The sequence below is a fragment of the Oncorhynchus nerka genome, linkage group LG19 (genome assembly GCF_034236695.1).
Source record: "Oncorhynchus nerka isolate Pitt River linkage group LG19, Oner_Uvic_2.0, whole genome shotgun sequence".
Lineage (NCBI taxonomy): Eukaryota > Metazoa > Chordata > Actinopteri > Salmoniformes > Salmonidae > Oncorhynchus > Oncorhynchus nerka.
In genome coordinates this window covers 48,496,399-48,522,428 of record NC_088414.1, presented here as the reverse complement: position 1 = coordinate 48,522,428, position 26,030 = coordinate 48,496,399, and the positions used below count along the sequence as shown (strand labels likewise).

The following is a 26,030-nucleotide window of genomic DNA, read 5'->3' as shown; positions in this document are numbered from 1 at the left end:
TTTTGCCCAACGTGGATCGAGGCACAGACATGGTCTCAATGGGGAAAGCTGAGCTGACTACACTGACTGTGCTAGTGGCAGACTCCACTAAGCTGGCAGGCTGGCTAACAGTCTGCTGCCTGGCGTGCACCCTAATCTCATTGTGGAGCTAGAGGAGTTAGAGCCCTGTCTATGTTGGTAGATAAGATTAGAGCACCCCTCCAGCTAGGATGGAGTCCGTCAGTCCTCAGCAGGCCAGGCTCGGTCCTGTTTATGGGTGAGTTCCAGAAAGAGGGCCAATTATCTACAAATCCTATCTTTTGGGAAGGTCAGAAAACAGTTTTCAACCAGCGATTGAGTTGTGAGACTCTGCTGTAGAGCTCATCACTCCCCCTAACTGGGAGGGGGCCAGAGACAATTACGCGATGCCGACACATCTTTCTAGCTGATTTACACGCTGAAGCTATGTTGCACTGACTGTTTCATCCTAACATCGTTGGTATCGACGTGGATAACAATATCTCTATACTCTCTACACTCGCCAGTTTTAGTCTTAGCCAGCACCATCTTCAGATTAGCCTTAACGTCGGTAGCCCTGCCCCCGGGTAAACAGATTAGCCTTAACGTCGGTAGCCCTGCCCCCTGGTAAACAGATTAGCCTTAACGTCGGTAGCCCTGCCCCCTGATAAACAGATTAGCCTTAACGTCGGTAGCCCTGCCCCCTGGTAAACAGATTAGCCTTAACGTCGGTAGCCCTGCCCCCTGGTAAACAGATTAGCCTTAACGTCGGTAGCCCTGCCCCCTGGTAAACAGATTAGCCTTAACGTCGGTAGCCCTGCCCCCTGGTAAACAGATTGGCCTTAACGTCGGTAGCCCTGCCCCCTGGTAAACAGATTAGCCTTAACGTCGGTAGCCCTGCCCCCTGGTAAACAGATTAGCCTTAACGTCGGTAGCCCTGCCCCCTGGTAAACAGATTAGCCTTAACGTTGGTAGCCCTGCCCCCTGGTAAACAGATTAGCCTTAACGTTGGTAGCCCTGCCCCCTGGTAAACAGTGTATGATCGCTGGATGATTCGTTTTAAGTCTAATACTGCGGGTAATGGAGTCGCCAATGACTAGGGTTTTCAATTTGTCAGAGCTAATGGTGGGAGGCTTCGGCGTCTCAGACCCCGTAACGGGAGGAGTAGAGACCAGAGAAGCTTCGGCGTCTCAGACCCCGTAACGGGAGGAGTAGAGACCAGAGAAGGCTCGGCCTCTGGCTCCGACTCATTGCTTAATGGGGAGAACCGGTTGAAAGTTTCTGTCGGCTGAATGAGCGACACCGGTACAATACAATACCATACCTTACCGTACCATACCATACCAATACCATACCAGACCATACCAATACCATACCTTACCGTACCATACCATACCATACCAATACCATACCATACCACACCAATACCATACCATACCAATACAATACAATACCATACCATGCCATACCAATACCATACCAATACCATACCATACCATACCAATACCATACCATACCACACCAATACCATACCATACCATACCAATACAATACAATACCATACCATACCATACCAATACAATACAATACCATACCAATACCATACCACACAATACCATACCATACCATACCAATACAATACAATACCATACCATGCCATACCAATACCATACCAATACCATACCATACCATATCAATACCATACCATACCATACCACACAATACCATACCATACCACACAATACCATACCATACCATACCACACAATACCATACCATACCACACAATACCATACCATACCACACCATACCATACCACACAATACCATACCATACCATACCACACAATACCACACCATACCATACCATACCATACCACACAATACCATACCATACCATACCACACCATACCATACCATACCACACAATACCATACCATACCATACCATACCACACCATACCAATACAATGCTTACTTGAATATTGACAACAGAACCCAAACCATTTATACGTGAGTATACCCAAAGCCATGAAATGACACACTTGATAAGACAGACAGGTGAAGGGGCTAAGGCGGACAGGTGAAGGGGCTAAGGCGGACAGGTAAAGGGGCTAAGACGGACAGGTGAAGGGGCCAAGACGGACAGGTTATAGGGCCAAGACGGACAGGTTATAGGGCCAAGACGGACAGGTGAAGGGGCTAAGACGGACAGGTTATAGGGCCAAGACGGACAGGTGAAGGGGCTAAGGCGGACAGGTGAAGGGGCTAAGACGGACAGGTTATAGGGCCAAGACGGACAGGTGAAGGGGCTAAGACGGACAGGTTATAGGGCCAAGACGGACAGGTGAAGGGGCCAAGACGGACAGGTGAAGGGGCCAAGACGGACAGGTGAAGGGGCTAAGACGGACAGGTGAAGGGGCTAAGACGGACAGGTGAAGGGGCTAAGACGGACAGGTGAAGGGGCTAAGACGGACAGGTGAAGGGGCTAAGACGGACAGGTGAAGGGGCTAAGACGGACAGGTGAAGGGGCTAAGACGGACAGGTGAAGGGGCCAAGACGGACAGGTGAAGGGGCCAAGACGGACAGGTGAAGGGGCTAAGACGGACAGGTGAAGGGGCTAAGACGGACAGGTGAAGGGGCTAAGACGGACAGGTGAAGGGGCTAAGACGGACAGGTGAAGGGGCTAAGACGGACAGGTGAAGGGGCTAAGACGGACAGGTGAAGGGGCTAAGACGGACAGGTGAAGGGGCTAAGACGGACAGGTGAAGGGGCCAAGACGGACAGGTGAAGGGGCTAAGACGGACAGGTGAAGGGGCTAAGACGGACAGGTGAGGGGCTAAGATGAAGTGGTACACCCTTCTGTAAGTCTCTTTGGGTTAAAAGTGTCTGCAAAATGGCATGAGTCATTGCTCCTTCTTGGTCAGGTGGGTTCTGTAAAACAGAATGTATTCTTACCTGTGAAATAAACATGATTATTAATCTGATTCCAGTTTGACATGGGCTTTGATACCGGTGCGATCCGTGTCAGCTACCCGTTAGACTACGAGACCACACCATACTACCGATTAACGGTGAAGGCTACGGACACGCAGACTGGTGCAAGGTCGGAGGTCGATGTGGACATCGCCGTGTTGGACGTTAATGACAACCCTCCGCTTTTCCAGAACGTCTCATATTCCACCACACTGCCCGAGAACTCCATGATCGGCACTCCAGTATTACAGGTAGGTGTGTGTGTGTGTGTGTGTCTGTGTGTGTGTGTGTGTGTGTGTGTGTGTGTGTGTGTGTGTGTGTGTGTGTGTGTGTGTGTGTGTGTGTGTGTTTTGAACTACCCTTGGGTGCCAGAAGTCCTCACAAGGGTAGTAAAACAAGAAGATTTACACTTTGGATGGTGCATCAATACACCCAGTCACTACAAAGACACAGGCGTCCTTCCTATCTCAGCTGCCAGAGAGGAAGGAAACTGCTCAGGGATTTCACCATGAGTCCAATGGTCACTTTAAAACAGTAAAATAGTAATGACTTTGACAGGAGAACACTGAGGATGGATCAACAATATTGTAGTTACTCCATAATATTAACCTGAATGACAGAGTGAAAAGAAGGAAGTCTGTACAGAAAACATGCATCCTGTTTGCAACACAGCACTAAAGTAATACTGCAAAAATGTGTTTTCTCCTGAATACAAAGTGTTATGTTTGGGGCCTGGGGGGGTTACAGTGAGACTAGTAGGAGAACAGAGACCTAGAGGGGGTTACAGTGAGATTAGTAGGAGAACAGAGACCTGGAGGGGGGTTACAGTGAGATTAGTAGGAGAACAGAGACCTGGAGGGGTTACAGTGAGATTAGTAGGAGAACAGAGACCTGGAGGGGGGTTACAGTGAGACTAGTAGGAGAACAGAGACCTAGAGGGGTTACAGTGAGATTAGTAGGAGAACAGAGACCTGGAGGGGGTTACAGTGAGATTAGTAGGATGACAGAGACCTGGAGGGGGTTACAGTGAGACTAGTAGGAGAACAGAGACCTGGGGGGGGTTACAGTGAGATTAGTAGGAGAACAGAGACCTGGAGGGGTTACAGTGAGATTAGTAGGATGACAGAGACCTGGAGGGGGGTTACAGTGAGACTAGTAGGAGAACAGAGACCTGGGGGGGGGGTGTAGTGAGATTAGTAGGAGAACAGAGACCTGGAGGGGTTACAGTGAGATTAGTAGGAGAACAGAGACCTGGAGGGGTTACAGTGAGATTAGTAGGAGAACAGAGACCTGGGGGGTTACAGTGAGATTAGTAGGAGAACAGAGACCTGGAGGGGGTTACAGTGAGATTAGTAGGAGAACAGAGACCTGGGGGGGGTTACAGTGAGATTAGTAGGAGAACAGAGACCTGGAGGGGGTGTAGTGAGACTAGTAGGAGAACAGAGACCTGGAGGGGGGTTACAGTGAGATTAGTAGGAGAACAGAGACCTGGAGGGGTTACAGTGAGATTAGTAGGAGAACAGAGACCTGGAGGGGATTACAGTGAGATTAGTAGGAGAACAGAGACCTGGAGGGGTTACAGTGAGATTAATAGGAGAACAGACACCTGGAGGGGGTTACAGTGAGATTAGTAGGAGAACAGAGACCTGGAGGGGGTTACAGTGAGATTAGTAGGAGAACAGAGACCTGGAGGGGGTACAGTGAGATTAGTAGGAGAACAGAGACCTGGAGGGGGGGTGTAGTGAGACTAGTAGGAGAACAGAGACCTGGAGGGGGGTTACAGTGAGATTAGTAGGAGAACAGAGACCTGGAGGGGGTTACAGTGAGATTAGTAGGAGAACAGAGACCTGGAGGGGGATTACAGTGAGATTAGTAGGAGAACAGAGACCTGGAGGGGGTTACAGTGAGATTAATAGGAGAACAGACACCTGGAGGGGGTTACAGTGAGATTAGTAGGAGAACAGAGACCTGGAGGGGGTTACAGTGAGATTAGTAGGAGAACAGAGACCTGGAGGGGGTGTAGTGAGACTAGTAGGAGAACAGAGACCTGGAGGGGGGTGTAGTGAGACTAGTAGGAGAACAGAGACCTGGAGGGGGTGTAGTGAGACTAGTAGGAGAACAGAGACCGGGGGGGGTGTAGTGAGACTAGTAGGAGAACAGAGACCTGGAGGGGGTGTGTAGTGAGACTAGTAGGAGAACAGAGACCTGGAGGGGGGGTGTAGTGAGACTAGTAGGAGAACAGAGACCTGGAGGGGGGTGCAGTGAGACTAGTAGGAGAACAGAGACCTGGAGGGGGGGGTGCAGTGAGACTAGTAGGAGAACAGAGACCTGGAGGGGGGTGTAGTGAGATTAGTAGGAGAACAGAGACCTGGAGGGGTTACAGTGAGATTAGTAGGAGAACAGAGACCTGGAGGGGGTTACAGTGAGATTAGTAGGAGAACAGAGACCTGGAGGGGTTACAGTGAGATTAGTAGGAGAACAGAGACCTGGAGGGGTTACAGTGAGATTAGTAGGAGAACAGAGACCTGGAGGGGGGGGGGGGTAACAGTGAGATTAGTAGGAGAACAGAGACCTGGAGGGGGGTTACAGTGAGACTAGTAGGAGAACAGAGACCTGGAGGGGGTTACAGTGAGATTAGTAGGAGAACAGAGACCTGGAGGAGGTTAGAGTGAGATTAGTAGGAGAACAGAGACCTGGAGGGGGGTTACAGTGAGATTAGTAGGAGAACAGAGACCTGGAGGGGTTACAGTGAGATTAGTAGGAGAACAGAGACCTGGGGGGTTACAGTGAGATTAGTAGTAGAACAGAGACCTGGAGGGGGGTTACAGTGAGATTAGTAGGAGAACAGAGACCTGGAGGAGGTTAGAGTGAGATTAGTAGGAGAACAGAGACCTGGAGGGGGGTTACAGTGAGATTAGTAGGAGAACAGAGACCTGGAGGGGTTACAGTTAGATTAGTAGGAGAACAGAGACCTGAGGGGGTCACAGTGAGATTAGTAGGAGAACAGAGACCTGGAGGGGTTACAGTGAGATTAGTAGGAGAACAGAGACCTGGAGGGGGTACAGTGAGATTAGTAGGAGAACAGAGACCTGGAGGGGTTACAGTGAGATTAGTAGGAGAACAGAGACCTGGAGGGGTACAGTGAGATTAGTAGGAGAACAGAGACCTGGAGGGGTTACAGTGAGATTAGTAGGAGAACAGAGACCTGGAGGGGTTACAGTGAGATTAGTAGGAGAACAGAGACCTGGAGGGGTTACAGTACAATTAGTAGGAGAACAGAGACCTGGAGGGGGGTGTAGTGAGATTAGTAGGAGAACAGAGACCTGGAGGGGTTACAGGATTAGTAGGAGAACAGAGACCTGGAGGGGGTTACAGTGCGATTAGTAGGAGAACAGAGACCTGGAGGGGGTTACAGGGAGATTAGTAGGAGAACAGAGACCTGGAGGGGGTTACAGGGAGATTAGTAGGAGAACAGAGACCTGGGGGGGGTTACAGTGAGATTAGTAGGAGAACAGAGACCTGGAGGGGGGTTACAGTGCGATTAGTAGGAGAACAGAGACCTGGAGGGGATTACAGTGAGACTAGTAGGAGAACAGAGACCTGGAGGGGGTTACAGTGCGATTAGTAGGAGAACAGAGACCTGGAGGGGGTTACAGTGAGATTAGTAGGATAACAGAGACCTGGAGGGGTTACAGTGAGATTAGTAGGAGAACAGAGACCTGGAGGGGGTTACAGTGAGATTAGTAGGAGAACAGAGACCTGGAGGGGGGTTACAGTGAGATTAGTAGGAGAACAGAGACCTGGAGGGGGTTACAGTGAGATTAGTAGGAGAACAGAGACCTGGAGGGGGTTACAGTGAGATTAGTAGGAGAACAGAGACCTGGAGGGGGTTACAGTGAGATTAGTAGGAGAACAGAGACCTGGAGGGGGGTTACAGTGAGATTAGTAGGAGAACAGAGACCTGGAGGGGGGGGGGTTACAGTGAGATTAGTAGGAGAACAGAGACCTGGAGGGGTTACAGTGAGATTAGTAGGAGAACAGAGACCTGGAGGGGTTACAGTGAGATTAGTAGGATAACAGAGACCTGGGGGGGTGCAGTGAGATTAGTAGGAGAACAGAGACCTGGAGGGGGTGTAGTGAGATTAGTAGGAGAACAGAGACCTGGGGGGGGTAGTGAGATTAGTAGGAGAACAGAGACCTGGAGGGGGGTAGTGAGATTAGTAGGAGAACAGAGACCTGGGGGGGGGTAGTGAGATTAGTAGGAGAACAGAGACCTGGAGGGGGGGTAGTGAGATTAGTAGGAGAACAGAGACCTGGAGGGGGTTACAGTGAGATTAGTAGGAGAACAGAGACCTGGAGGGGTTACAGTGAGATTAGTAGGAGAACAGAGACCTGGAGGGGGTGTAGTGAGATTAGTAGGAGAACAGAGACCTGGGGGGTGTAGTGAGATTAGTAGGAGAACAGAGAGACCTGGAGGGGTTGCAGTGAGATTAGTAGGAGAACAGAGACCTGGAGGGGGGTGTAGTGAGACTAGTAGGAGAACAGAGACCTGGAGGGGTTACAGTGAGATTAGTAGGAGAACAGAGACCTGGAGGGGTTGCAGTGAGATTAGTAGGAGAACAGAGACCTGGAGGGGGTTACAGTGAGATTAGTAGGAGAACAGAGACCTGGAGGGGTTACAGTGAGATTAGTAGGAGAACAGAGACCTGGGGGGGGTTACAGTGAGATTAGTAGGAGAACAGAGACCTGGAGGGGGGTTACAGTGAGACTAGTAGGAGAACAGAGACCTGGAGGGGGGGGGGTGTAGTGAGATTAGTAGGAGAACAGAGACCTGGAGGGGGGGGGTGTAGTGAGATTAGTAGGAGTATTAATAACGGCCTCTAGTATTTATTTATTGAACCTTTATTGAACTAGGCATGTAAATTAAGAACAAATTATTGTTTACCATGACGGCCTAACAAAAGTCAAATGGCCTCCTGCATGGAATGGGGCCTGGGATTAAAAATAAATATTTAAATTAGAATTGTAGGACAAAACACACATCACGACAAGAGAGACAACACTACATAAAGAGATAGATACTAAGACAACAACACAGCACGGTAGTAACACAACATGACAACAACACAGCACGGTAGTAACACAACATGACAACAACATGATAGCAGCACACCATGGTAGCAGCACAAAACATGGTAGAAACATTATTGGGTACAGACAACAGCACAAAGGGCAAGAAGGTAGAGACAACAACAATACATCACACAAAGCAGCTACAACTGTCAGTAAGAGTGTCCATGATTGAGTCTTTGACTGAATAGTAAAGATGAGGTAACCTTTACTCTTCTGCTTTGTGAGTGGGAGGGGAATGGGAAAGTGGGAGGGGACCGGGAAAGTGGGAGTGGCCCGGGAAAGTGGGAGGGGACTGGGAAAGGGTGAGGTAACCTTTACTCTTCTGCCTTGTGAGAGGAAGGGGACTGGGAAAGTGGGAGGGGACTGGGAAAGTGGGAGGGGACTGGGAAAGTGGGAGGGGACCGGGAAAGTGGAAGGGGACCGGGAAAGTGGGAGGGGACTGGGAAATTGGGAGGGGACCGGGAAAGTGGGAGGGGACTGGGAAAGTGGGAGGGGACTGAGAAAGTGGGTGGGGACCGGGAAAAGATGAGGTCAAGCGTATTGCCTGTCTTGTGAGTAGGGGACTGGGAAAAGGTGAGGTCAAGCGTATTGCCTGTCTTATGAGTGGTAGGGGACTGGGAAAAGGTGAGGTCAAGCGTATTGCCTGCCTTGTGTGTGGGAGGGGACTGGGAAAAGGTGAGGTCAAGCGTATTGCCTGCCTTGTGAGTGGGAGGGGACTGGGAGGCAAGGATGGGAACGAGAGAGTTGGAAAGAAATGAATCGAAGGCAGACTTCAGGAGGTTGAAGAACGCTGAGCCATCGTCGAGGAAATAAGCTTACCAAGATGTCAAGTTCATTGAGGAACTCTCTAAGTACTGGTGGGTGATAGATGACAACAACTGAAACAGGAAACCACTGAATGTAATGATATAAATACATCTCACGTCGGCTTGATGTGTCAGTGAATCAATAACAATAACGTTGAGCGTTTGAGGACCACTTCGACTAAATTACATATATCTCTTCCCCCAGGTGTTGGCGTTGGACAGTGACTCAGAGCGTAACTCGTTGGTCCGCTACCAGATCCTGTCAGATGTCTACAACAGTACCGACTTCTTCCACATCGATAGCAGCAGCGGACTGATCCTCACCGCACGCACGCTCGACTACGAAACCATGCAACAATACACCTTCATCATCAGGGCAACCGACAGCGGCGACCCTGCCCTGAGCAGCGAGGTCAATGTCATGGTTTTGGTTACAGACACCAACGACAACCCTCCTTCCTTCAGCCAATCGCTGTACGAAGTGTACTTAAGCGAGCTGGCCCCCAGGGGACAGTTTGTGACCTGCGTCCAGGCCTCTGACGCTGACAGCTGTGATGCAAATAGACTCAGGTATAAGGCTACAAAAAATATTACAATACAGTTGACCACCCAGCAAACAGGGGACGTCCTAAGGACGTCCAGGGGACTATGACACAATTTCCTGACGTTCTGAGGAAGTCCAAACGACAAATGTTTGTTTGCAGGGTAGCTTGATAGGTATTTTGTCTTTCCGAATCTGTGGTGCAGGGACTCCCAGGAGTATTAATAATACCGGGTTGGGGTGCAGGGACTCCCAGGAGTATTAATTCTACCAATTTGGGGTGCAGGGACCCCCCGGAGTATTAATACCACCAAGCCGGGGAGCAGGGACCCCGGGAGTATTAATACTACCAGTTTGGGGGCGCAGGGACCCCCAGGAGTATTAATACTACCAATCTGGGGTGCAGGGACCCCGGGAGTATTAATACTACCAGTTTGGGGCGCAGGGACCCCCGGGACTATTAATACTACCAATGAGAGGTGCAGGGAACCCCAGGATTATTAATACTACCAATGAGGGGTGCAGGGACCCCCAGGATTATTAATCTGGTCTGTGTTCTCCTGGTCTGTGTTCTCCTGGTCTGGGTCCTCCTGGTCTGGGTCCTCCTGGTCTGTCTCCTCCTGGTCTGTGTCCTCCTGGTCTGTGTCCTCCTGGTCTGTCTCCTCCTGGTCTGTGTTCTCCTGGTCTGGGTCCTCCTGGGCTGGGTCCTCCTGGTCTGTCTCCTCCTGGTCTGTCTCCTCCTGGTCTGGGTCCTCCTGGTCTGTGTTCTCCTGGTCTGTGTCCTCCTGGTCTGTCTCCTCCTGGTCTGTGTTCTCCTGGTCTGTCTCCTCCTGGTCTGTCTCCTCCTGGTCTGTGTCCTGGTCTGTGTTCTTCTGGTCTGTCTTCTTCTAGTCTGTGTTCTGGTCTATCTCCTCCTGGTCTGTGTTCTCCTGGTCTGTGTCCTCCTGGTCTGTGTAGTTTGTGAGGACCTTGCGGATGATGTGGGTGCTGAAAGCGTAAATTGGGCTTAAGACAGTTGTATAATTTTCCTAGTAATATGTTGCTATGTAATGTTGTCATGATGTCTCTAGGTAATTGAATGAATACATCTCTTGATGCTCCTGGACACATTATCAGTGATGTAACCTGGGGTCATAGGGTGTTTTGGGTCTTATAACATCAGACGCCCTCGCCCAGGTGACCCACCCGAGGTTGATCAGACATCGACTTGTGTCCTGGTGGCATTATGCTGCTCACCCATGGATCTCCTCTCTTGATCCAGGGGTATCTTGAGGCTTTTTCAGCTGCCTCAATGGTGCTGCTGATGGCTCTCCTCCTCTTCGCTCCATTGCTGCCGAGTGTGTTGGCGGCTCTGTAGAAGGATTGCCCAGCAAGACTTCTGCAGCCTACCACGATAGGCATGCACCTTCCAACCCTGCTTCCCGCAGTCAATGAGCAGTCCCTCGTATTTGCCATCATTGTCACATATGCCTCCTCCAGACAAACTTTCCATGGCACTGTCAGCTCCAGAATAATGATGGACATTGTGGACTCTGAGACCAAGGTGATGGTCTGGTCTCAGGGTTGTATTGACAATATCAATCAACTGTATTTATAAAAACCCTTATTACATCAGCCGATGTCACAAAGTGCTGAGAATATTCTGCGGGAAGTTGAGCTGTTTCTCCAGGTCTGCTGTTACCTGACAGAGCAGCAGCTAGGATCCCTGCTGGTGGTTTGGATTCTAAGCCTGGCTTCTCTCCAGCTCGAACGACAGTGATTCCTGTACAGATTGCTTCAGATTGCTACTGATTCCTGTGCAGATTGCTTCTGATTCTAGTGCAGATTGCTTATTTATTGTTGCCGATTGCTGTGCAGTGTATCTTGTCCAGTGGTCTTGAGAACCTTGTCCTGGCGCCAGCGATAACAGCCCCCTCCCAGAGCTTTAGGACAACAACCTAAAATGTGCTCCAGTGTCCCTGTCTTGGGGCGTAGTGGGCATGCACTTTTCCCACAGCAGAACAGGTTTGGTGAGCTGGGTAGGACATCATGCACCCCCTGGATCAGGTACTTAATGCAGTGTGGTTCTGCCTGCCAGAGGTCAGTCCACAAGACTTTCCTGTCCACCGCCTGCTCTCACCTCATCTAGTCTCACTTGCTGTCTCATTCCCACTGCTCTATTGGACCTCTCCTCTTCCACAGCTGTTATCAGCTCCTCCTGAACCAACCTGCTTCTCTCCTTCCCCTTGGGAGTGTAGTAAAGAAGGTTCCCAGAGAAGGTTCCCAGACCGGCTCTTCCCTTAGTCAATGCTCCCACCAGAACACTGTGGTGCAGCCGAGACTCAGCCTGTAGCACTTCCTCCATGTATTGACCACTATCCTCCCTTAGCCCACCTTTGGGTCACTCCACTCCCTGTAATGTATCACTTCCCTGGCCCGAGTCACCTTGATCTTTCAGGGACTTGTTTGTTGCTGTTCCCATAGAAGGCGATGCTGCTCAGTCTCCTAGGTAATCCCAGCCACCTTCAGAGATAGCTGTTGACCTTCCTCTCCAATTCCTTGACAGTGGAGACCGGGACGTCGTAGATTAGTAGACTATCCTTGGGAGGATGCCATGCTGATACAACCACACCTTGAACTTGCCGAACTTGCCAGACGAACTTGCCAGACAGTCCTGACTGATCAACTGCTCTCAGCCAGCTCTTCAGTTCAAGTACTTTTGGGATGGCCTCCCTTTTGCACCGATGTGTTCGATGTAGCCAATCTACAAGTCACCTCGATACAATGCTGAAGAAAATCATTCCTTCAACACTTAGCAATGTGATCCTGAACTGGCCGATTCTCTTGGACTCTTCTTCCTTTGAGATCCAAAATCTTTTGGCGAATCTCCACTGTTGTGGAATCAAATCTCAACCTTTCCTCTCCTCCAGATGACCTCCGGGATCTTCCAGAGCCGCTTGAGTAACAGAGGGCAGTACATGTAGACCTTGTACGGGACTTCGATTGGTCCAGGAGCTGAGCTAGACCTTCTGCACAACGTCCTGTACTTATTTTCAGGAGTGGCTCCCTGTTGTCCAACTCTGTGACTGGTGCTGTTGGGTGCTATCAAGATGTTACAGCCACTCCTGAAAATAAGTACAGGACGTTGTGAAGAAGGTCTTGGCTCTTTCTTTCCACCGAACACATCGGTGCAAAAGGGAGGCCATCCCAAAAGTACTTGAACTGGACAGCTGGCTGAGAGCAGTTGATCAGTCAGGACTGTCTGGCAAGGATAGTGGTCCAACTCTGTAACTGGTGCTGTTGGGTGCTATCAAGATGTTACACTGACCCAACTCCTGCTCCTTGTCGTGGTCGCCGTACGTGTTCTGCATGTGCTGGTCGATCTCCTCTTTGGAACAAGCCAAGTTCCCACTGTGCTTCTACTTTAGCAGCTGCCTTTGTGAAGCCAAAGGGATTTTGGCTATGAAGCCAGTTCGCTTCTTGGCTCTTTCTTCCCACCGTCTTTCAGCCCTACGCAGAGCTTCTTTCTCAGGATGCTCCATAGCTCTCTTAAGGTTGGTCATTACTGACTGGCCTCCTTTGTCCTGAATTCTTGAGGACTCTTCAGTTTGATCTTGTGGATTTTGACATGTCTCTAGTTCACCGTGATGTACGGTGTTCTGCCTCTGCTCTACTGCCCCAAACCTTTCCACTACTATGCTGACTAAGAATGCAGTATCACTTTACTTGACCCCTAGGTCATAACACGTTATGTTATATTATGTTATACACTAGTCACAACCATATCATAATAACTCACCTGTTGTGAAATATATTGTTATTTAATGGTTGGTTATGACACCTACATAAGAGTGTCAAAACTCAAATTTACATTTAACATTTACATTTAAGTCATTTAGCAGACGCTCTTATCCAGAGCGACTTACAAATTGGTGCTTCACCTTATGACATCCAGTGGAACAGCCACTTTACAATAGTGCATCTAGGTCTTTTAAGGGGGGGGGGTGAGAAGGATTACTTTATCCTATCCTAGGTATTCCTTAAAGAGGTGGGGTTTCAGGTGTCTCAGGAAGGTGGTGATTGACTCCGCTGTCCTGGCGTCGTGAGGGAGTTTGTTCCACCATTGGGGGGCCAGAGCAGCGAACAGTTTTGACTGGGCTGAGCGGGAACTGTACTTCCTCAGTGGTAGGGAGGCGAGCAGGCCAGAGGTGGATGAACGCAGTGCCCTTGTTTGGGTGTACAAATTTAGTCTGTTGTTGTAATGAATTCTTTAGTCATGTTTTTTTCCCCAGCATATTTTAAATAACATGTAGAAAATACACGTTATGACACTGTCATGAAGCATTATGACATCATAATCATATAAACCAGATAGGCCAATCACGTACATGTCCTTATGTCAGTCATCAGTCACAATGAGGGTCTTGTCCTGCTCCTGAAATCTGCTCCTACATTCATCCCAGTCATCAGTCACATAGAGGGTGTCTTGTCCTGCTCCTGAAATCTGCTCCTACATTCATCCCAGTCATCAGTCACATAGAGGGTGTTTTGTCCTGCTCCTGAAATCTGCTCCTACATTCATCCCAGTCACATAGAGGGTGTCTTGTCCTGCTCCTGAAATCTGCTCCTACATTCATCCCAGTCACATAGAGGGTGTCTTGTCCTGCTCCTGAAATCTGCTCCTACATTCATCCCAGTCACATAGAGGGTGTCTTGTCCTGCTCCTGAAATCTGCTCCTACATTCATCCCAGTCATCAGTCACATAGAGGGTGTCTTGTCCTGCTCCTGAAATCTGCTCCTACATTCATCCCAGTCACATAGAGGGTGTCTTGTCCTGCTCCTGAAATCTGCTCCTACATTCATCCCAGTCATCAGTCACATAGAGGGTGTCTTGTCCTGCTCCTGAAATCTGCTCCTACGTTCATCCCAGTCATCAGCAACAGAGCACTGGGGTAGCTGCATGTCTGACGTCAATGTACGCAATTACAATGAGACTTTAGTATGGTCAACTTGAGAAATGTTTATATAACTTAAACAAGTAGGCTATGGAGTAATGGAATGTTTTACCTTGTGTTGTAGGTTATGTAGGTTATGACACTCTTATGTAGGTATCATAACCAGCCATACAATAACTACTGTTGTAGGTTATGTAGGTTATGACACTCTTATGTAGGTGTCATAACCAGCCGTACAATAACTACTGTTGTAGGTTATGACACTCTTATGTAGGTATCATAACCAGCCATACAATAACTACTGTTGTAGGTTATGTAGGTTATGACACTCTTATGTAGGTATCATAACCAGCCATACAATAACTACTGTTGTAGGTTATGACACTCTTATGTAGGTATCATAACCAGCCGTACAATAACTACTGCTGTAGGTTATGACACTCTTATGTAGGTATCATAACCAGCCGTACAATAACTACTGCTGTAGGTTATGACACTCTTATGTAGGTGTCATAACCAGCCGTACAATAACTACTGTTGTAGGTTATGACACTCTTATGTAGGTATCATAACCAGCCATACAATAACTACTGTTGTAGGTTATGACACTCTTATGTAGGTGTCATAACCAGCCATACAATAACTACTGTTGTAGGTTATGACACTCTTATGTAGGTATCATAACCAGCCATACAATAACTACTGTTGTAGGTTATGTAGGTTATGACACTCTTATGTAGGTATCATAACCAGCCGTACAATAACTACTGCTGTAGGTTATGACACTCTTATGTAGGTGTCATAACCAGCCATACAATAACTACTGCTGTAGGTTATGACACTCTTATGTAGGTTTCATAACCAGCCGTACAATAACTACTGTTGTAGGTTATGACACTCTTATGTAGGTATAATAACCAGCCATACAATAACTACTGTTGTAGGTTATGTAGGTTTTGACACTCTTATGTAGGTATCATAACCAGCCATACAATAACTACTGCTGTAGGTTATGACACTCTTATGTAGGTTTCATAACCAGCCGTACAATAACTACTGTTGTAGGTTATGACACTCTTATGTAGGTGTAATAACCAGCCATACAATAACTACTGTTGTAGGTTATGTAGGTTTTGACACTCTTATGTAGGTATCATAACCAGCCATACAATAACTACTGCTGTAGGTTTTGACACTCTTATGTAGGTATCATAACCAGCCATACAATAACTACTGTTGTAGGTTATGACACTCTTATGTAGGTGTCATAACCAGCCATACAATAACTACTGTTGTATGTTATGACACTCTTATGTAGGTGTTATAACCAGCCATACAATAACTACTGCTGTAGGTTATGTAGGTTATGACACTCTTATGTAGGTGTCATAACCAGCCATACAATAACTACTGTTGTAGGTTATGACACTCTTATGTAGGTATCATAACCGGCCGTACAATAACTACTGTTGTAGGTTATGACACTCTTATGTAGGTATCATAACCAGCCATACAATAACTACTGTTGTAGGTTATGACACTCTCTTATGTAGGTGTTATAACCAGCCATACAATAACTACTGTTGTAGGTTATGACACTCTTATGTAGGTATCATAACCAGCCATACAATAACTACTGTTGTAGGTTATGTAGGTTATGACACTCTTATGTAGGTATCATAACCAGCCATACAATAACTACTGTTGTAGGTTATGACACTCTTATGTAGGTATCATAACCAGCCATACAATAACTACTGTTGTAGGTTATAACACTCTTATGTAGGTATCATAACCAGCCATACAATAACTACTGCTGTAGGTTATGTAGGTTATGACACTCTTATGTAGGTGTCATAACCAGCCATACAATAACTACTGTTGTAGGTTATGACACTCTTATGTAGGTATCATAACCAGCCATACAATTACTACTGCTGTAGGTTATGTAGGTTATGACACTCTTATGTAGGTGTCATAACCAGCCATACAATAACTACTGTTGTAGGTTATGACACTCTTATGTAGGTATCATAACCAGCCATACAATAACTACTGCTGTAGGTTATGTAGGTTATGACACTCTTATGTAGGTGTTATAACAGCCATACAATAACTACTGTTGTAGGTTATGACACTCTTATGTAGGTATCATAACCAGCCATACAATAACTACTGTTGTAGGTTATGTGGGTTATGACACTCTTATGTAGGTGTAATAACCAGCCATACAATAACTACTGTTGTAGGTTATGACACTCTTATGTAGGTATCATAACCAGCCATACAATAACTACTGTTGTAGTTTCAACACTCTTATGTAGGTGTCATAACCAGCCATACAATAACTACTGTTGTAGGTTATGTAGGTTATGACACTCTTATGTAGGTATCATAACCAGCCATACAATAACTACTGTTGTAGGTTATGACACTCTTATGTAGGTGTCATAACCAGCCATACAATAACTACTGTTGAATGCTTTGACACTCTAATGTAGGTGTTATAACCAGCCATAAAATAACTACTGTTGTAGGTTATGACACTCTTATGTAGGTGTCATAACCAGCCATACAATAACTACTGTTGAATGCTTTGACACTCTAATGTAGGTGTTATAACCAGCCATACAATAACTACTGTTGTAGGTTATGTAGGTTATGACACTCTTATGTAGGTGTTATAACCAGCCATAAAATAACTACTGTTGTAGGTTATCTGGGTTTTGACACTCTTATGTAGGTGTTATAACCAGCCATAAAATAACGTAATATACAGTATGTCACAACAGGCCTAAATATATGTCATGACATAATGTGATCATATGATGACAACCTGGTACAGGGATAATATCTATTTTATATTATAAGTAATTTGCTTCTGTGTTATGACGTTATCCATTCAGGTACAATATCCTATCCGGTGATGAGCGGATGGTGTTTACGATGGACACAGAGGCGGGGTTGATATCTCTGTCCAATCAGAGAAGACAGGGGATGAGGGCTTCCTTTAGGCTCAACGTGTCTGTGTCCGACGGGGTCTTCACCAACACCGCTGAGGTTTAGAGTTATTTTATTTCTTTGTTATTTTTTGTTTCTCACAGTCTTTTTAATTGATGTTATTATCCTTTTTCGTATTTAAAAAAAATAAGAGTAATACCAATAGAAATACTACTAATAGAGTAATACTAACAATGGAGTAATACCAAGAGAAATACTACTAATAGAGTAATACTAACAATATAGTAGTACTAGTCAGTCATAATAATAGAGTAGTACTAGTCAGTCATAATAATAGAGTAGTAATAATCAGAGTCATAATAATAGAGTAGTAATAATCAGAGTCATAATAATAGAGTAGTAATAATCAGAGTCATAATAATAGAGTAGTAATAATCAGTCATAATAGAGTAGTAATAATCAGTCATAATAATAGAGTAGTAATAATCAGTCATAATAGAGTAGTAATAATCAGTCATAATAATAGAGTAGTAATAATCAGTCATAATAATAGAGTAGTAATAATCAGTCATAATAGAGTAGTAATAATCAGTCATAATAATAGAGTAGTAATAATCAGTCATAATAATAGAGTAGTAATAATCAGTCATTATAATAGAGTAGTAATAATCAGAGTCATAATAATAGAGTAGTAATAATAGAGTAGTAATAATCAGAGTCATAATAGAGTAGTAATAATCAGAGTCATAATAATAGAGTAGTAATAATCAGAGTCATAATAATAGAGTAGTAATAATCAGAGTCATAATAATAGAGTAGTAATAATCAGTCATAATAATAGAGTAGTAATAATCAGAGTCATAATAATAGAGTAGTAATAATAGAGTAGTAATAATCAGAGTCATAATAGAGTAGTAATAATCAGAGTCATAATAATAGAGTAGTAATAATCAGTCATAATAATAGAGTAGTAATAATCAGTCATAATAATAGAGTAGTTAATAATCAGAGTCATAATAATAGAGTAGTAATAATCAGAGTCATAATAATAGAGTAGTAATAATAGAGTAGTAATAATCAGAGTCATAATAGAGTAGTAATAATCAGTCATAATAATAGAGTAGTAATAATAGAGTAGTAATAATAGAGTAGTTAATAATCAGTCATAATAATAGAGTAGTAATAATCAGAGTCATAATAATAGAGTAGTAATAATCAGAGTCATAATAATAGAGTAGTAATAATAGAGTAGTAATAATCAGAGTCATACTAATAGAGTAGTAATAATCAGAGTCATAATAATAGAGTAGTAATAATCAGTCATAATAATAGAGTAGTAATAATCAGAGTCATAATAATAGAGTAGTAATAATCAGTCATAATAATAGAGTAGTAACAATCAGTCATAATAATAGAGTAGTAATAATCAGAGTCATAATAATAGAGTAGTTAATAATCAGTCATAATAATAGAGTAGTAATAATCAGTCATAATAATAGAGTAGTTAATAATCAGAGTCATAATAATAGAGTAGTAATAATCAGAGTCATAATAGAGTAGTAATAATCAGTCATAATAATAGAGTAGTAATAATAGAGTAGTAATAATCAGTCATAATAATAGAGTAGTTAATAATCAGTCATAATAATAGAGTAGTAATAATCAGAGTCATAATAATAGAGTAGTTAATAATCAGAGTCATAATAATAGAGTAGTAATAATCAGAGTCATAATAATATAGTAGTACTAGTCAGTCATAATAATAGAGTAGTAATAATCAGAGGCATAATAATAGAGTAGTAATAATCAGAGTCATAATAATAGAGTAGTAATAATCAGAGTTATAATAATAGAGTAGTAATAATCAGTCATAATAATAGAGTAGTTAATAATCAGTCATAATAATAGAGTAGTAATAATCAGTCATAATAGAGTAGTTAATAATCAGTCATAATAATAGAGTAGTAATAATCAGAGTCATAATAATAGAGTATTAATAATAGAGTAGTAATAATCAGTCATAATAATAGAGTAGTTAATAATCAGTCATAATAATAGAGTAGTAATAATCAGTCATAATAATAGAGTAGTAATAATCAGTCATAATAGAGTAGTTAATAATCAGAGTCATAATAATAGAGTAGTTAATAATCAGAGTCATAATAATAGAGTAGTTAATAATCAGAGGCATAATAATAGAGTAGTAATAATCAGAGTCATAATAATAGAGTAGTAATAATAGAGTAGTACTAGTCAGTCATAATAATAGAGTAGTAATAATCAGAGTCATAATAATAGAGTAGTAATAATCAGAGTCATAATAATAGAGTAGTAATAATCAGAGTCATAATAATAGAGTAGTAATAATCAGAGTTATAATAATAGAGTAGTAATAATCAGTCATAATAATAGAGTAGTTAATAATCAGTCATAATAATAGAGTAGTAATAATCAGTCATAATAGAGTAGTTAATAATCAGTCATAATAATAGAGTAGTAATAATCAGAGTCATAATAATAGAGTATTAATAATAGAGTAGTAATAATCAGTCATAATAATAGAGTAGTTAATAATCAGTCATAATAATAGAGTAGTAATAATCAGTCATAATAATAGAGTAGTAATAATCAGTCATAATAGAGTAGTTAATAATCAGAGTCATAATAATAGAGTAGTTAATAATCAGAGTCATAATAATAGAGTAGTTAATAATCAGAGTCATAATAATAGAGTAGTAATAATCAGTCATAATAATAGAGTAGTAATAATCAGTCATAATAATAGAGTAGTAATAATAGAGTAGTTAATATTCAGTCATAATAATAGAGTAGTTAATAATCAGTCATAATAATAGAGTAGTAATAATCAGAGTCATAATAATAGAGTAGTAATAATAGAGTAGTAATAATCAGTCATAATAATAGAGTAGTAATAATAGAGTAGTAATAATCAGTCATAATAATAGAGTAGTAATAATAGAGTAGTAATAATCAGTCATAATAATAGAGTAGTTAATAATCAGTCATAATAATAGAGTAGTAATAATCAGAGTCATAATAATAGAGTAGTAATAATCAGAGTCATAATAATAGAGTAGTAATAATCAGAGTCATAATAATAGAGTAGTAATAATCAGTCATAATAATAGAGTAGTAATAATCAGAGTCATAATAATAGAGTAGTAATAATAGAGTAGTACTAGTCAGTCATAATAATAGAGTAGTAATAATCAGAGTCATAATAATAGAGTAGTAATAATCAGTCATAATAGAGTAGTAATAATCAGAGTCATAATAATAGAGTAGTAATAATCAGTCATAATAATAGAGTAGTAATAATCAGTCATAATAGAGTAGTAATAATCAGTCATAATAATAGAGTAGTAATAACCATTCATAATAATAGAGTAGTAATAGAGTAATAATATTATATTAATATTAATAGAGTAAAAATAGTAATAGAATGATAACTAGAATACTATTATGTATAATAATCTCAATTATATTAATAATAATACTATTTATAATAATACTTATTATTATTATTATCATTTTATTAATAATAATATTTATAATATGTATAATACTATTAATTATATTACTAATAATATGTATAATACTATTAATTATATTACTAATAATATGTATTATATGTATAATACTATTAATTATATTACTAATAATATGTATAATACTATTAATTATATTACTAATAATATGTATAATATGTATAATACTATTAATTATATTACTAATAATATGTATAATATATTAATTATATTACTAATAATATGTATAATATGTATAATAATATTAATTATATTACTAATAATATGTATAATATGTATAATACTATTAATTATATTACTAATAATATGTATAATAATGCTAATAATAAAGTCAAAATAATAAAATATGATGTTCCCAGGTCAATGTGTATGTGTTGGGGGCAAACCTGTGTAGAGAACTGTGATACAGCTGTATGATAATGATGAATATGATGTTCCCAGGTCAATGTGTATGTGTTGGGGGCAAACCTGTGTAGAGAACTGTGATACAGCTGTATGATAATGATGAATATGATGTTCCCAGGTCAATGTGTATTTGTTGGGGGCAAACCTGTGTAGAGAACTGTGATACACCTGTATGATAATGATGAATATGATGTTCCCAGGTCAATGTGTATTTGTTGGGGGCAAACCTGTGTAGAGAACTGTGATACACCTGTATGATAATGATGAATATGATGTTCCCAGGTCAATGTGTATGTGTTGGGGGCAAACCTGTGTAGAGAACTGTGATACACCTGTATGATAATGATGAATATGATGTTCCCAGGTCAATGTGTATTTGTTGGGGGCAAACCTGTGTAGAGAACTGTGATACAGCTGTATGATAATGATGAATATGATGTTCCCAGGTCAATGTGTATGTGTTGGGGGCAAACCTCTACAGTCCAGTTTTCAGTCAGAGGTTCTACCTGGCGGAGACCAGAGAGAACGCACCTGCTGGATCCAGAGTCATACAGGTGAGAGGTAACACTGACACTAACTTCTATAGGTGAGAGGTAACACTGACACTAACTTCTATAGGTGAGAGGTAACACTGACACTAACTTCTATAGGTGAGAGGTAACACTGACACTAACTTCTATAGGTGAGAGGTAACACTGACACTAACTTCTACAGGTGAGAGGTAACACTGACACTAACCTCTACAGGTGAGAGCTAACACTGACACTAACTTCTATAGGTGAGAGGTAACACTGACACTAACTTCTATAGGTGAGAGGTAACACTGACACTAACTTCTATAGGTGAGAGGTAACACTGACACTAACCTCTACAGGTGAGAGCTAACACTGACACTAACTTCTACAGGTGAGAGGTAACACTGACACTAACTTCTACAGGTGAGAGGTAACACTGACACTAACTTCTATAGGTGAGGGCTAACACTGACACTAACCTCTACAGGTGAGAGCTAACACTGACACTAACTTCTACAGGTGAGAGGTAACACTGACATTAACCTCTACAGGTGAGAGCTAACACTGACACCAACTTCTATAGGTGAGAGGTAACACTGACACTAACCTCTACAGGTGAGAGGTAACACTGACACTAACTTCTATAGGTGAGAGGTAACACTGACACTAACTTCTACAGGTGAGAGATAACACTGACACTAACCTCTACAGGTGAGAGGTAACACTGACACTAACTTCTATAGGTGAGAGCTAACACTGACACTAACCTCTACAGGTGAGAGGTAACACTGACACTAACCTCTGACTGAAGAGGTAACACTGACACTAACTTCTACAGGTGAGAGGTAACACTGACACTAACTTCTATAGGTGAGGGCTAACACTGACACTAACCTCTACAGGTGAGAGCTAACACTGACACTAACTTCTACAGGTGAGAGGTAACACTGACACTAACCTCTACAGGTGAGAGGTAACACTGACACTAACCTCTACAGGTGAGAGCTAACACTGACACTAACTTCTATAGGTGAGAGGTAACACTGACACTAACTTCTACAGGTGAGAGGTAACACTGACACTAACTTCTACAGGTGAGAGGTAACACTGACACTAACTTCTACAGGTGAGAGGTAACACTGACACTAACCTCTACAGGTGAGAGGTAACACTGACACTAACTTCTATAGGTGAGAGGTAACACTGACACTAACCTCTACAGGTGAGAGGTAACACTGACACTAACTTCTACAGGTGAGAGGTAACACTGACACTAACTTCTACAGGTGAGAGGTAACACTGACACTAACCTCTACAGGTGAGAGCTAACACTGACACTAACCTCTACAGGTGAGAGGTAACACTGACACTAACTTCTACAGGTGAGAGGTAACACTGACACTAACTTCTACAGGTGAGAGGTAACACTGACACTAACCTCTACAGGTGAGAGCTAACACTGACACTAACTTCTACAGGTGAGAGGTAACACTGACACTAACCTCTACAGGTGAGAGGTAACACTGACACTAACTTCTATAGGTGAGAGGTAACACTGACACTAACTTCTACAGGTGAGAGGTAACACTGACACTAACCTCTACAGGTGAGAGCTAACACTGACACTAACCTCTACAGGTGAGAGGTAACACTGACACTAACCTCTACAGGTGAGAGCTAACCTGCATGCATACTTTAGAATTCAAATATCTGCCATGATTTCATATCTGCCAGGATTTCATATCTGCCAGGATTTCATATCTGACAGGATTCCATATCTGCCACGATTCCATATCTGACAGGATTTCATATCTGACAGGATTCCATATCTGACAGGATTCCATATCTGCCAGGATTCCATATCTGACAGGATTTCATATCTGACAGGATTCCATATCTGCCAGGATTCCATATCTGCCAGGATTCCATATCTGACAGGATTTCATATCTGACAGGATTCCATATCTGACAGGATTCCATATCTGACAGGATTCCATATCTGACAGGATTTCATATCTGACAGGATTCCATATCTGACAGGATTCCATATCTGACAGGATTCCATATCTGACAGTGACAGGATTCCATATCTGACAGGATTCCATATCTGACAGGATTCCATATCTGACAGTGACAGGATTCCATATCTGACAGGATTCCATATCTGACAGTGACAGGATTCCATATCTGACAGGATTCCATATCTGACAGTGACAGGATTCCATATCTGACAGGATTCCATATCTGACAGGATTCCATATCTGACAGGATTCCATATCTGACAGGATTCCATATCTGACAGGATTCCATATCTGACAGGATTCCATATCTGACAGGATTCCATATCTGACAGGATTCCATATCTGACAGTGACAGGATTCCATATCTGACAGGATTCCATATCTGACAGGATTCCATATCTGACAGGATTCCATATCTGACAGGATTCCATATCTGACAGGATTCCATATCTGACAGTGACAGGATTCCATATCTGACAGGATTCCATATCTGACAGGATTCCATATCTGACAGGATTCCATATCTGACAGGATTCCATATCTGACAGGATTCCATATCTGACAGGATTCCATATCTGACAGGATTCCATATCTGACAGGATTCCATATCTGACAGGATTCCATATCTGACAGTGACAGGATTCCATATCTGACAGGATTCCATATCTGACAGGATTCCATATCTGACAGGATTTCTTTATAAACTGTATGTATGATGATAACTGCTGGTGTGTTCCAATCAATAAATCATGACTCTCCCTCCAGGTGCGTGCTACGGATGAGGACTCAGGTCTGTTTGGTCAGGTGACCTTCACGTTCATCAACGACTTGGGGAAGAGTAAGTTCAGCATCGACCCTAAAGGCCTCATCACCACCGCACAGAAACTAGACCGTGAAAACCCTAGCAACAAGGACATAGTCCTCACCGTCATGGCCCTTGACGGAGGAGGTACAGAGAGGGGGAGGGTATGTGTTTGGGGGGAGGGGGGGGGGGGGGGGGGTGTATGTTTGTGTGTTTGTTTGTTTGTGAAATGCCAGTATAGTTTTGAATGGTCCTTCGAGCCGGGTGATTTCATCAATCATCAGTAGAGCATCAATGATCAAAGTATCAATAACACATTCAGCATCCGTAACACTGTCACTATCATGTCTACTACACTGTTACTATCATGTCTATAACACTGTTACTATCATGTCTACAACACTGTTACTATCATGTCTATAACACTGTTACTATCATGTCTATAACACTGTTACTATCATGTCTACAACACTGTTACTATCATGTCTACAACACTGTTACTATCATGTCTATAACACTGTTACTATCATGTCTACTACACTGTTACTATCATGTCTACAACACTGTTACTATCATGTCTATAACACTGTTACTATCATGTCTACAACACTGTTACTATCATGTCTATAACACTGTTACTATCATGTCTATAACACTGTTACTATCATGTCTATAACACTGTTACTATCATGTCTACAACACTGTTACTATCATGTCTATAACACTGTTACTATCATGTCTACAACACTGTTACTATCATGTCTATAACACTGTTACTATCATGTCTACAACACTGTTACTATCATGTCTACAACACTGTTACTATCATGTCTATAACACTGTTACTATCATGTCTATAACACTGTTACTATCATGTCTATAACACTGTTACTATCATGTCTACAACACTGTTACTATCATGTCTATAACACTGTTACTATCATGTCTACAACACTGTTACTATCATGTCTATAACACTGTTACTATCATGTCTACAACACTGTTACTATCATGTCTACAACACTGTTACTATCATGTCTATAACACTGTTACTATCATGTCTATAACACTGTTACTATCATGTCTACAACACTGTTACTATCATGTCTACAACACTGTTACTATCATGTCTATAACACTGTTACTATCATGTCTACAACACTGTTACTATCATGTCTATAACACTGTTACTATCATGTCTACAACACTGTTACTATCATGTCCACAACACTGTTACTATCATGTCTATAACACTGTTACTATCATGTCTACAACACTGTTACTATCATGTCCACAACACTGTTACTATCATGTCTACAACACTGTTACTATCATGTCTACAACACTGTTACTATCATGTCTATAACACTGT

General features: G+C 42.5%; 1 protein-coding gene across 1 annotated transcript in view; it reads left to right on the top strand.

The window, feature by feature from the left end:
- LOC135562556 (protocadherin Fat 3) overlaps window positions 1-26,030 on the top strand; it is a gene marked incomplete at its 5' end in the record, with an annotated part of 349,011 nt that overhangs the window by 188,187 nt on the left and 134,794 nt on the right. The window contains 5 exon segments of the mRNA XM_065005063.1: window positions 2,988-3,221; window positions 9,115-9,479; window positions 17,292-17,445; window positions 21,767-21,874; window positions 24,622-24,805. Of these exon segments, the coding sequence (XP_064861135.1) occupies window positions 2,988-3,221; window positions 9,115-9,479; window positions 17,292-17,445; window positions 21,767-21,874; window positions 24,622-24,805 (1,045 nt within the window).